The sequence below is a fragment of the Nyctereutes procyonoides genome, unplaced genomic scaffold (assembly GCF_905146905.1).
Source record: "Nyctereutes procyonoides isolate TBG_1078 unplaced genomic scaffold, NYPRO_anot_genome, whole genome shotgun sequence".
Classification (NCBI taxonomy): domain Eukaryota; kingdom Metazoa; phylum Chordata; class Mammalia; order Carnivora; family Canidae; genus Nyctereutes; species Nyctereutes procyonoides.
In genome coordinates, this window is record NW_026575144.1 from 15098738 (window position 1) to 15111824 (window position 13087).

Below are 13087 nucleotides of genomic sequence, written 5' to 3' on the forward strand. Positions count from 1 at the left end.
TGTACCAATGAATTATATTTCATAAGTAATTTATTCTTCTCACAAACATGAAAATCCCAAACTACCCATAAAATGAGTGCAGGACCTACCGTGCTGCTCGTAAACCTGTTTGCGTAAGCTGTGATGACCCCACACTTGCTTCCAGTGAACAGCTGGCAACTGTCAGGTACCCAGGCACAGCTAGTTACCTTCAAAATGATCATACGAAAAAGCATGAGAAATGCTTCAACTTCTCTGACAATTACTTAAATAATACATAACCACAAAATTTCATAAACATTTTACTTGAACTGATTAAAAAGGTGCAAGAGATAATAATATCCTGTAACTTTAAGCCATTTAAGCCCTTGGTGGTTTCCAAGTTAAAATGTATTATAATACCCCATTGTCTATGATTTTACATTTTTCTGTACACACACACACACACACACACACACACACACACACACAGCCATTTGTTCCTCTGAAATTTAAACAAAATGATCCAGGATTGACTAGATCCAAGGTTGAGTGTGTGTGTGTGTGTGGTTTCACGTATTTACCTGATTTTTACTTTTTTTTTCTTTTTTCTGCTTTTGGTGGGAATTGGGGAACATACACAGAAAGGTACTGCTTCTCACAGTTCTAGACTGTTAAATAGTTAGAGAAGGAAAGATATGTGGAGAAAAAGATCTCACATTATTCCTTGGAGACTGTAAACCCTTCAGTCCTGACGGTGGAGGTACTATTCAAGGCCACTCAACTCTCCGGCTCTGGGCACCAGCTGACCACCAGCACTGCTCCCTAGCTGCTCTGCTCTCATGTGTCCCTTCTCCAGTCCTGTCCCATGGCCCACAGTCCCCTCATGCTGCGCTAAGACAGAGGTCATCAGCCACTGACCTCATCCTCTTCCCTTCTTTGTGTGTCACATGTCATGGTCCTTCTGATTTATTTATTTATTTTTTATTTATTTATGATTGTGAGAGAGAGAGAGAGAGAGAGAGAGAGAGAGAGAGAGAGAGAGAGGCAGAGACACAGGCAGAGGGAGAAGCAGGCTCCATGCACCGGGAGCCCGACGTGGGACTCGATCCCGGGTCTCCAGGATCGCGCCCTGGGCCAAAGACAGGCGCCAAACCGCTGCGCCACCCAGGGATCCCGGTCCTTCTGATTTAAAGGAGGAAGCCGGGGCAGCCCAGGTGGCTCAGCGGTTTACCACCACCTTCAGCCCAGGGCCTGATCCTGGAAACCCGGGATAGAGTCCCACCTCAGGTTCCCTGCATGGAGCCTGCTTCTCCCTCTGCCTGCTTCTCCCTCTGCCTGTGTCTCTGCCTCTCTTTCTCTCTGTGTCTCTCATGAATAAATAAATAAATAAAATCTTAAAAGAAAAAAAAAAAGGAGGAAGCCCCTCTATTTTTAAGACTAGCTCTATACCACACCCAGGGTTCTGAGGAGCCCTGGTCCTTGCTCTCAGAATGTCAAGCTGTCTTTTGCTGGCTTCTTCCCCCAGACCTGCAAATGTGCTCAGGTGTCTGCTACCTTCAGAATGACTCTCTTTCATATTTGTAGGGTCTAATATTTCATTTTATTTATTTTTATTTTATTCTTTCTTAGAGTTCTTCCAGAGAATGAAGAGAAAAATGTATTTTTTTTAATGTACAAAATAAAACTTAGTGTCACCATGTGGGTCTACCAAACCCTTTCTTAAACCTAAGTTCTATTACAGCATTTTAATATTTTCATCTTCCCTCTGGTCTTGAAACATTTTGCTGTTTCATTACTGTAGGAATTGTTTCATTACTACTCAACAATTATTCCCAACTCTTCTTAAAAAAAAAAACAAACAAGGAAAGGAAGAATAATGGATCTCTGGGAAGGAGAACATAATCTGTGAAGTAAACTGTCATCTTTTGGTTCTTATTGTACTGTCCAAAGAATGGTGTCATCTTTCAAGAAAGTATAAAGGAAGACTGGAGACACTGTTTCTGTACTCTGCTTTTAGCTTTCATTGAACACAGCTGGCAATTCAAAATTTTTCATATTCTACTGATAACAGAAAAAAGAAGAAAACTGAGAAATAAACTAGGTTTCACGATTATGAGATCAGTCAGAAGGTGAAGGCAAAGAGATTGTAGGACCCTAATGATGAGACAGTGATCGTGGAAGTGAAATCTGAGTGTGGGTCCTCATATGATAACATCTTGGATGAATTTTCTCAAACTAAAGAACTACTGAGTGGATAATATATTTCTAAGGATGAAAATGAAAGGCAGTCATTTGACTGGAATTCTTTATTATAGGGTATTCTGCTTAAAGAATCTGGACAATCCTGTTTTGCTAAAAGGACTTAAGACAGTGTTCTTTTGTCTTTAAAGATGCTTGTGTGCCAAACTTTACACGATGGAAGTAATTTTGCCATGTTTAAATTCTTATTAATATTTCTAATAAGGTTATTTTCCACTGTCTTATGCTTACTTTTGTTAGTTTACTGGTAACCAGATAACAAAAGTTGATGACCTTTTTTTCAGGTATATTGAAGTTTAAGCAAACTGTTCTCCTTTCATTGCCAGAAATCCCTACAAGTAGCAGCTTACTCCATTTCTAAGGTGCTCAGGGAATGGGGAGATGTTAGGACACATGAATAGGCAGGAGATGTTATGTAGGTAATGGGAGTCATGGCAAAAGAATTTCCCACTGAAAGAAAGACGCTCACAGAAAAAGGGTTTAACATACAGTTTAGTATGGGAAAAAGTTGTATATATATATGTGTGTGTGTATATATATATACACACACACATATATATATATACACACACACACAGTCTATATACAGTTTATACACAACTAAAAACATTTTTTACAACAGCTTTAGGAGAGAGAAGTGGGGAGTACTATTACACCAGTTTCAAAGAAGTGGAAAGAACCTCAAGTTTGGAAGGGTTAAGGTGCATGCCAAAGGCTAGAGAGTAAATAACAAAGCCAGGACACTAACACAGATCAGAGGGCTTTAGTTGGGCTGGATGCTCTTTCTACACATCATCACATGACGCCTGAATACCCAGTCCATTTAGCAAAACCAAGTACAGAAGATAGCACTCTGGTTACAGAAAATGACAGAGTGACAAAAGGCAAGTAAACACTGAGAAGAAAGCAGTGTTGATTTTGTTCCAACACTGTGCCCATTGCTGATGCTGACTAGGTCTCAATAAGATACTGGGGGGAAGACAAATTTTGGGAACACAGGATAGCAATGGTCAGGGAATCTGAGCACTGTAAACACTGCCTAAATCCAGTGTCATCAGCTTCCTGGGAAGATTAAGTGCAGAATATTAAAGACCAACGCTACCAGTCTGGCTCCTTTCTAAAGCATTACACGTAATTATTATGATAAAGTACTTCACAAAAAATGTTACCTGATACTGTTGTGAACTTTGTATAAAGTTTATTGGAGGCTCACTCTGTTTACTCTTCAGCCTTAAAATATTGTCAGCGTATCCCCAGCTCAGGATGGCTGACCACTGAATGTCAGTACTGTTCATGCTTCTCACACCTCAAGAAGGAGAAAGAAAAGTATCAGATTGCCATAGCTCCACTGTTATTTGGCAGCCCCCTAAAATGGCGGGTTAAAAGCTGAAGTTTACGTAGCAGAACACAGTATCTTTCCAGTGCAAATCACCTTTGTATTCATTAGCTGGACCAATTTAAGGTAGTTTTATTCCTTTAATACTAATTAAATTCTAAGAGTGGAACTAATTCTTTTTCACTCATGGTGTTTTGGTTAGGATTTATGTGAGTTAGTACTAAAATGTCTGTTAAATTTTTATAGAAGACGATAGTCAAGCTTACTCCATTCATGTTCTGTGACCCTTTTGCCCTTAAAAATAAATATAAACTAGACACTGTTTAAATAACTTTGTAGGGCAGCCCCAGTGGCTCAGCGGTTTAGCGTTGCCTTCAGCACAGGGCGTGATCCTGGAGACCCAGGATCGAGTCCCACGTCGGGCTCCCTGCATGGAGCCTGCTTCTCCCTCTGCCTGTGTCTCTGAACCTTTCTCTCTCTCTATGTCTCTCATGCATAAATAAATAAATAAATAAATAAATAAATAAATAAATAAATAAAATCTTTAAAAAAATAACTTTGTAGCTACTGCCTGGACAACCATCAATACTAGAAAGAACATTGCTACCCTAGAAGCAATACCTATCCTGCAAAGAGATCATTTAATCCTGTCAACTGCAAGGGCTTCGCATAGTAGACTTTGATTTAATGAGGTTCTGCTCTTTTTCTCTTTTTTACAACATAGTTTTATGTCCTTCAGGGATAAACATTTGGTCTTCTTTTTTTTTTAAAGATTTTATTTTTGCATAAGAGACATAGAGAAAGGCAGAGACACAGGCAGAGGGAGAGGGAGAAGCAGGCTCCATGCAGGGAGCCCAACATGGGATTTGATCTTAGGTCTCCAGGATCACATCCTGGGCTGAAGGTGGCGCTAAACCACTGAGCCACTGGGTTTGCCCAGATTTGGTCATTTTGTCATCCTTTTTCAGTACTGTTCATAATCTATGCCTTGTTTGCTTAATATAGCTAATGTAGCATAAATTGCTATAATTGGTACCACTCTTGAAATCTGCATTGCTTAAGTCCCTTAATGAGAGAGAATATGCTCTATTTATTCCAGCACCTAGAAAAATAAGGCCACATATAGAGGACTAAAATATATATTTGTTGAAAGAATCAATAGCACAGTGAAGATGTAATTCACAGATTTTCGTTTTCTTTTGTTGAGTACAATACCAAATGTTGACATCAGTTTTGCAACAAAGGAGTTGGAATATACCCATTTAATAAAAGCTCCTCTAAATATAAACTGCTAGGGAAAGCAATTACATTTCATGAATCTCAGGGCTGATCAAATTCTACCATAATGCTTGGCATGTAGTGGGCACTCAGTGAATGAAGTACATCTAGTAACTGTCCCCAGTTTCTTGTTCTAGCACTTATAAGATGCGCCATCTCCCTCTCTCTCTCTCTCTCTCTCTCTCTCTTTCTCTCTTTTAAGAAAAATAAACTCCTTTATTATTATTATTTTTAAGGATTTTATTTATTTATTCATGAGAGACACAGAGAGAGGCAGAGAGAGAAGCAGGCTCCATGCAGGGAGCCCAACATGGAACTCGATCCCAGGACTCCAGGATCATGCCCTGGGCCAAAGGCAGGTGCTCAACTGCTGAGCCACCCAGGCGTCCCTCCTTTACGTATTAGGGCAGTGAATCTTAAACAGGAGTTCTCAAGAAAATGGCGTATCCAGCATGCCTAGGCTTGGACTTGAGCATCAGAGATTCTGACATTGTGGCTCAAATGAGATCCAGGCAAGAATATTTTGAAATTCTGAAAGCATTGTAGGCAATTTGGAGGCACAATTTTCAAGTAATTGGCCTACATTGGGTTTAAGGTCATCAAAACCTTATCAGTTACATTGTTTTATACATGTATAGCACAGCAAAACCAGTTACTCAATAAAATAGCGTTCAACACCTTGCAGCTGTAGCATGTGACTAAACTCCCATCTGCTAGCTGAGCTATCACTCCCAAAGCCAATACAGTGCATTCTTGTGTGCTGGGTGCAGCAATGAGAGCTCGCACAGTCCCTGGGCACAGGGTGCTGTGTAGCCTGATGGAACTTTACTGAGCACTCAGAATGAGTCAGGAATTGTGCTAATCATTCCCTATTTAATTTAATCTTTACACCAAATTACCCCATGAAGTAAATCCTTTTGTTATTCCCAATGTATACATCAAAAGCCAAGATTTAGAAGGTTTAAGTATTTTCTCAAGGTCAAACAGCTACTAAATTGCAGAGGTGGGTGGGATGCAAACTCAAGGCAATGCCCCTTCTGAGGCCAGTGTCTTGCATCTGTTGTATTATACTGTTGTATATTATAATGGGTTGTATTATACCACTTCCCCCACACAACCTAGATGCTGGCAAACCCCGAATACATTCTAAAAGGGAAAAGTATAATTTGAATGAACACAGCTATTAAGGGCTCTGAATATAGTGGCACAAATAAGATAGGTTGATTACATTTGACATATTTAGGTCTCATCATGCTAACTGGTAACACTGCCCTTTCTCTTCTTCTCAACAGAGACAAACTTCAATCCACTCTAATTTTTTAAAGGTTAATTACTCACAGATTTGGTACTTTAAGTATTAGTAGTAAATTATTTGTAACACACCTCACAGCTAATTGCAACATATTGGTGAAAATAAACCACTGATATCACAATCGTTACAATTAAACAGATTTATCTTATCCTACTAATTCACTAAACTTAGATAAAATGGTAAGCAGCCTCTTTTACTACTGAGAAGTATAAAGGCAATCATTGATTCTATGATATAAACAAGAGTAAGTCTAAAAAGAACTGTGGTCCAGCCAGCACACTTCATTTCTTTGAGTGTCCTTGTTTAGCATGGGTAACATGCATCCTTATAGTGCAGGGCTATCCACGGTGGAAGGCTACATGGGCCCCAAGGAGGACAGGGCATCAAAAATAATGTTAAACACAGTGTGACTGTCAGGAGGCATCTAGCCACCTGGCTTTTAGGTAAATCTGCACACACTTGATAGGAATAGTTGAGCATCCTCTCACAGATTTTAGTGCCCAAAGCCCATGCCTAGGGAGTAGGGAGAGTTTTTTTTTTTATGTTGAGCGAAATAGTTAATTACATTAACCATAAAGTAATTACATTAACCATAAAGTAATTACAGCACTTTTCCATGTGTTGCTGTTAGTGAGTTAGTGCACAAAGGGTGAGAAAAGCATCGCTTTCCAGGCACACCTGTTTTTAAAACCTATCTTCAAGGCTATCAGGACTTCCTTGTTTGTTTTAATCTCATGACTATACCTTCTGAAGTACTAGTTTTGCTGGTCAAATTAGACTGCCTATTCTGGGATTCAAGAGCCTCAAAAGGTACATCAATGTAAGATTGATATTGTTTTCCTCTTGTGAGCATAACCATTTATTCTGGCCTTTGACTCCTCTCATTTCAAATGGCAATGCATTTAATCCTTTTTTTTTTCATACAGTATGATTAATTCTTACTTTGCACTAAATAGCCACAAATTTGAACGATTTTTCACCATGGACTCAAAACTTACAAATAAAACAAAACAACAGCACAGAGAAGCTGGAAACATCAAATCTCATGAAAAATATACCTAGAGAGATTCTCATTATGTTTTCTTTTACCTTGTTCTTTGCTGTATGTCATCAGAAGACAGAAATTTTGGGACAAACCACAGATGGCCCTGGTGGGTAGAGCCTGGAGAGAACCAAATCTTTCTCCATGGGGCTGGCTGAAGCAGACCACAGGTACTGGAGCACTTGGAGAACCCACATACTCCCCCCACTTTAAGCCTTTTATCCATGACAAAGGACTCTAAAAGGAAAGTAAAAAGTATGATTTAAAAAATAATAAAAGTATTAAATATAGAATAACTAATTTAAATTCTAAACAAAGAGTAAGCAACCTGATTATAAACCCTTTGTAGGCAAGGATTACATTTTTTTACTTCCCCCATACTTAGCATATAGAAATATATGCTCCTTTTTGCTAGACACAGTGATGAGAATACAGACAAAGCCCAGTCCTCATGGAGTTGTGTTCTAGCTGGGATGAGGGGCAGACAAGAAATAGAGGCATTCACATCAGGTGCTGAAAGCTCTTTGAAGAGGGAAGGGAGAGTGTTGGAGCTGCTAACTTAGATTTGTGATTTGTGATCAGGGAACTGAGGAAGGGACATCTGAGCAGAGAACTGAAAGAAATGAGAGAGCAAAGTGGGGCTTGTTTGGGGACAGGCCATACTAGGTGGAGGGAACAGTCAACACAAAGATTGTGAGTGGAATGAGGCAGGTCAGTACCAGGCTCCTACTCTGAGAGGGCACACAGCTCAGATCTTTACATGTACCAGCTGCAAAGTTAGCTAGCACTAAGTATAGTGTAAATTAAATGGCATCTATTACTTTTCAGGGATGTGCTATTAAATTTGACATGATAAAAGAATAAAATAACCCTCAACTCTGAAACACAACATTGGTGATCTGGTTTGGCAAATACAACCTTACTGATGCTTTAAATTTGAATTTTATTGGTTGTATCACTTTGGTTTAACAGGCAAATTTGACATGTGAGCTATGAGCATAAAAATTTACATATGTTCTGTGTTCTATATTTAGTATATTTAAGTAACATTATTTTAAGAAATGATTGTCAAAACAAGGTCTGTGAAAACCATTTTCTCTTAAAAAGGGTCATGGTTTCCTGCAGTTGGGGATGTGTTGCTTCTCTCTCCACTAAGATTCTTCCCAACACTCTAGCACCTTTTCATTTTCTGCCATTCCCCTCTGCAACCCTTACATTTTACAGTAATTCACAGTCTCCCATCGCATGCTGCTTTAATGATGAAGAATTCAGTTGAGGGTTAGAATCCATTTTACTCCCTGCTTTAGTTTTGTATTTCAAAGTAAAAATTATGGCAATACTTTTTACCATTACAATCTAGGGAGGCCAAAGACATAAGTAAGGTCCTCCCTTAATTGTAAGCCAAAACATCCACAGTTAGTACTTTTGGTGGAAGATAGCCATGGCCCTGCTGTGCATGTGTGTACAGCCATACACATACACACAAACTATTCTCCAGTCCTGGACAGTTCCTCTCCTCTGGCTGGCAGGTTCTTCTTAGGTCATTGCCCAGGGGGGCTTTCCCTGGTAGGAGTCCTCTGGGAGTTGGCCATCAGACCTGAGTTCCCCAAAGCACTCCCTTGTATCACTAACACAGCATTTACTACACACAGAATATTGCTGTGAATGATGTGCATCTGTGTTCACTGGCTGCAGCACACCTTCTGGCTATAACTATTCTATTAGTTGTGGTATCCCTAAGGGCCTTGGAAGGGGCCTGTGGAATTGAATCAACTTTTTGTTGAATTCTATTGAAATTCAAATGCCAAATGATAATTGCCTTTCTCTGATTGACTTTTTTTTTAATTTTTATTTATTTATGATAGTGATACAGAGAGAGAGAGAGAGAGAGGCAAAGACATAGGCAGAGGGAGAAGCAGGCTCCATGCACCGGGGAGCCCGACGTGGGATTCGATCCCGGGTCTCCAGGATCGCGCCCTGGGCCAAAGGCAGGCGCCAAACCGCTGCGCCCCCCAGAGATCCCTGATTGACGTATTTTACGCAGCCTAATACCCTCTATTTCCAACACATTGATGTAAATGGTAGGTATTCATCCTTTCTGATGGCTGAGTAATATTCCATTGTATATATACCATATCTTCTTTATCCATTCATCTGTCGAAGGATATCTTGGCTCCTTCCACAGTTTATCATTTGGTTTCGCTCATAGGTGGAATATAAGAAATAGTAAAAGGGGCCATAAGGGAAGAAGGGGAAACTGTGAAAAATGAGTGAGGAAGACAAACCATGAGAGACTCCTGACTCTAGGAAACAAGCTGAGGATCACTGGAGGGAAGGAGGGTCAAGGGATAGGGTTAGTGGGTGACAGGCATTGGGGGGCATGTGATGGGATGAGCACTGGGTGTTATATGTTGGCAAATTAATTTAAATTAAAAGAAAAAAGAAATTCAAATGCCATACCGGATAGGTAATTTCTTTGACCTGTTCTCGGGTTTCCCTGAAAGCAAATTGCACCAACAAGCCCACAGCAGCAGGAAGCTCTCCTTCAAGGTTGAGCTTGGACCCTGGTCTGCTGGCATGGGCTGACTGGAACAACTGACGAGGGGTCTGGCCGTAGGTTTTTATCATGGTTTCTAGTGCGCGCCGCTGAACTGGATCTTCAACTGCAGAGACATCCATTCCAAAATATGTCTGAAGAGTGAAAGAGTACAAGAGAACAAGAGGTATGTAAGATACAAGACTACCAAAGGGGAAACAACAACTTGTTTTATTCTCTAGGTGGTAGTTTACTATCCTCTTTTTCAAATGGAAATGATTTTAAAATGTTTTTGATTAGTTCCTGGTTCACTGAGGGAAGAATAGAAGTATTCTTGGTCTCACTGAGAGAAGAATATAAGTAAAGTAATCGAAGTTTCTGAAAAGGGAAATGAAAATCATGTGTCTTGGTTGATTGGTGCTAATTATGTATGTTCATAAAACTTTTTTTTAAGATTTTATTTATTTATTCATGAGAGACACACAAAGAGAGAGAGAGAGAGAGAGAGGCAGAAACACAGGCAGAGGGAGAAGCAGGCTCCACGCAGGGAGCCTGATGTGGGACTCGATCCCCGGACTCCAGGATCACACTCTGCCTCCAGGGCCGAAGGCAGATGCTCAACCACTGAGCCACCCAGGGATGCCCTATAAAACCGACTTTTAATTTAAGACCAAAAGATATCATAGAAGACTTCATTTATATGCACAGCAAAGGAAATCATCAGTAAAATGAAAAGTCAACCTACTGAATAGGAGAAAATATTTCCAAATCATACTTCTAATAAAAGATTTATAGCCAAAAAATACAAAGAACTCCTACAACTCAACAGCAAAAAAAAAAACAAAAAAAAAAAACAAAACAAAAACCTGATTAAAAGATGGGCAGAAAATCTGAATAGATATTTTTCAAAGAAGACACACAGATGGCCAAGAGACACATGAAAAGATGCTCAGTATCACTCATCATCAGGGAAATGCAAATCAAAACCACAATGGGATATCACCTGGTAACCTGTCAGAATGACTACTACCAAAAAAGACAGGAAATAACAAGTGTTGGGGGCAGCCCTGGTGGCTCAGTGGTTTAGTGCCACCTTCAGCCCAGGGCCTGATCCTGGAGGCCAGGGATCGAGTTCCAGGAGTTATTAAAGTTCCCTGCAGGGAGCCTGCTTCTACCTCTGCCTGTGTCTCTGCGTCTCTCTCTCTCTCTCTCTCTCTCTCTCTGTGTGTCTCTCATGAATAAATAAATAAAATCTTTAAAAAAAATAACAAGTATTGGTGAGGATGTGGAGAGAGAGGAATATTTGCTCAGTTGGTGGGAATGTAAAATGGTGCACCCACTGTGGAAAATAGTATGGAGATTCCTCAAAAGTTAAAATGTTAAAAAGTTAAAATTCCTATGATCTAGAAATTCCACTTCTGGGTAATTATCTGAAGAAAACAAAAACACTAGTTGGAAAAGATAGGTACTCCTGATGTGTACTGCAACATTATTATATATATTACAATAGCCAAGATATGGAAACTACCTAAGTGTCCACTTGTGGAAAATGGATAAAGAAAATGTGACACACACACACACACACACACACACACACACACACACACACACAGAGGAATATTATTCAGCCATAAAAGAGAATGAAATCTTGTGATAACATGGATAGACTTTGAGGGCATTATGCTATGTGCAATAAGTCAGAGAAAGACAAATACCATATGATTTCAATTATACTGGAATCTAAACAAACAAATGAACAAACAAAAAACAATAAACCAAGCTCAAGGATACAGAGAACAGATTGGTGGTTGTCAGAAGTGAAGGGTAGGAGGTGGGTGGAGTGGGTTGAGAGTGTCAGAAGGTACAAACTTTCAGTTATGAAATACATCCTGGGATGTACTGTATAGCATGGTGACTATAGCTAATAAGACCACATTGCATATTTGAAAGCTGCTATAAGAATAAATCTTAAAAGTTCTCCTCAAAAGAAAAATAATTCTGTAACTATATATGGTGATGGATATTAACTGGATGTATTGTGGTGGTCATCCCAGAATATCTACAAATATCAAATCATTATGTTGTATATCAAAGACTAATATAATATTTTATGTCAATTATACCTCAATTTAAAAAAACAAATGAGGCTTTTCTTTGGTCTTGTCTTTCAATGAAGACTGATGAAAAAATAAGATTTTCACTTAAATTGATCCAAAATAACAAGCAGATTAGCAAGTGTATATATTTTTTCTGTAGCTGCCTGTCAAATAATGGTCAGAAAACTAAAATGAAGGGGTTAGTCAAAACGATTTCAGGTGGTCAACAAAACTGAACAAGACAATGTAATTTTCAGGTTACGGCAACAAAGAGGCAGAAGAAAAGTAGAGGATCCTGCCCCACCCTGATTTTCTCACTTTGTAGAAATGAGGACTAGAAGTTCAAAGCCATTTGTATCTGCCTGAAATTATGTGCTATCCAAATACTCTTTTGTTCTTTGACATTAATATGCTTAAAGAAAGATTCTGATTCCTCTTCTTTCAAGACACAATGGCTGGTTTCACAGGATGAGATTTTCTGTTGCTAACTCATGTAGGGGCCAAGGGCAGCCTGCCCAAAGATGGGGCACTTTGGCATATTGGTTAGTTTATTTTAAAGATTTACCACTTATTTGAGAGAGAGAGAGAGAGCAAGAGGATGCAAGTGCATGTACAGGAAGTGGGGGAGGGGCAGAGAGAGGGAAAAGGAGAATCCTAAGCATGGGGCTCAATCTCACAACCCTGAGATCATACCTGAGCCAAATTCAAGACTCAGATGCTTAACCAACTGGGCCATCCAGGCACCCCAAGCATATCAATTTCATTTTAAATAAGTTAATTGGGAGATAGCCTGTGTAAGGAGACCCAGACCCTCCCCTGTCCCCCTGCAAGCAAGAAATAAATTTCCCATGTGAAAGGTACCCTCCCCATAGCAGGAACTAAAGAGACATCTTTATCACCGGAGATGGGAAATTTAGAGTGGAAAAGGCTGTATAAACAATGCTTGTTACTTTTTACTAATTTAATACCCCAGCCCAAATTCTGTTTAGAAATCCTTACAAATTAAAGCTCTCAAAGTTAAGTTTTCTTTGTCCCATCAATTCTTCACAGATTTATTGTCTTTTTGTCTAAAAAGTATAGAAACTGCCTGCCTTGGTCATTTCATTAGGTCTTAATTTCATTATTGAGCCTCTGTGTGAACATAATTAAACTTTGGTGTTTTTTTCCTATTAATCTGCCTTATGTAAACCTAACTCTTAGTCTAGCTAGACGATCTTGAAGGGCAGAGAAAGAATTTTTCGTTCCCTTCACTCACATACATCATCTT

At 39.4% G+C, this 13087-nt stretch overlaps 1 protein-coding gene across 4 annotated transcripts in view; it reads right to left on the bottom strand.

Annotated features, from left to right (window-relative positions):
* LYST (lysosomal trafficking regulator) overlaps window positions 1-13087 on the bottom strand; it is a 175718-nt gene that overhangs the window by 16511 nt on the left and 146120 nt on the right. For all 4 annotated transcript variants that reach the window (XM_055308713.1, XM_055308716.1, XM_055308715.1 and 1 more), the window contains exons 45-48: window positions 9649-9879; window positions 7236-7425; window positions 3390-3526; window positions 90-188 (exon numbers count right to left, since the gene is read on the bottom strand). In XM_055308713.1, coding sequence (XP_055164688.1) covers window positions 90-188; window positions 3390-3526; window positions 7236-7425; window positions 9649-9879 — 657 coding nt within the window. The remainder of the gene's footprint in view (window positions 1-89; window positions 189-3389; window positions 3527-7235; window positions 7426-9648; window positions 9880-13087) is intronic.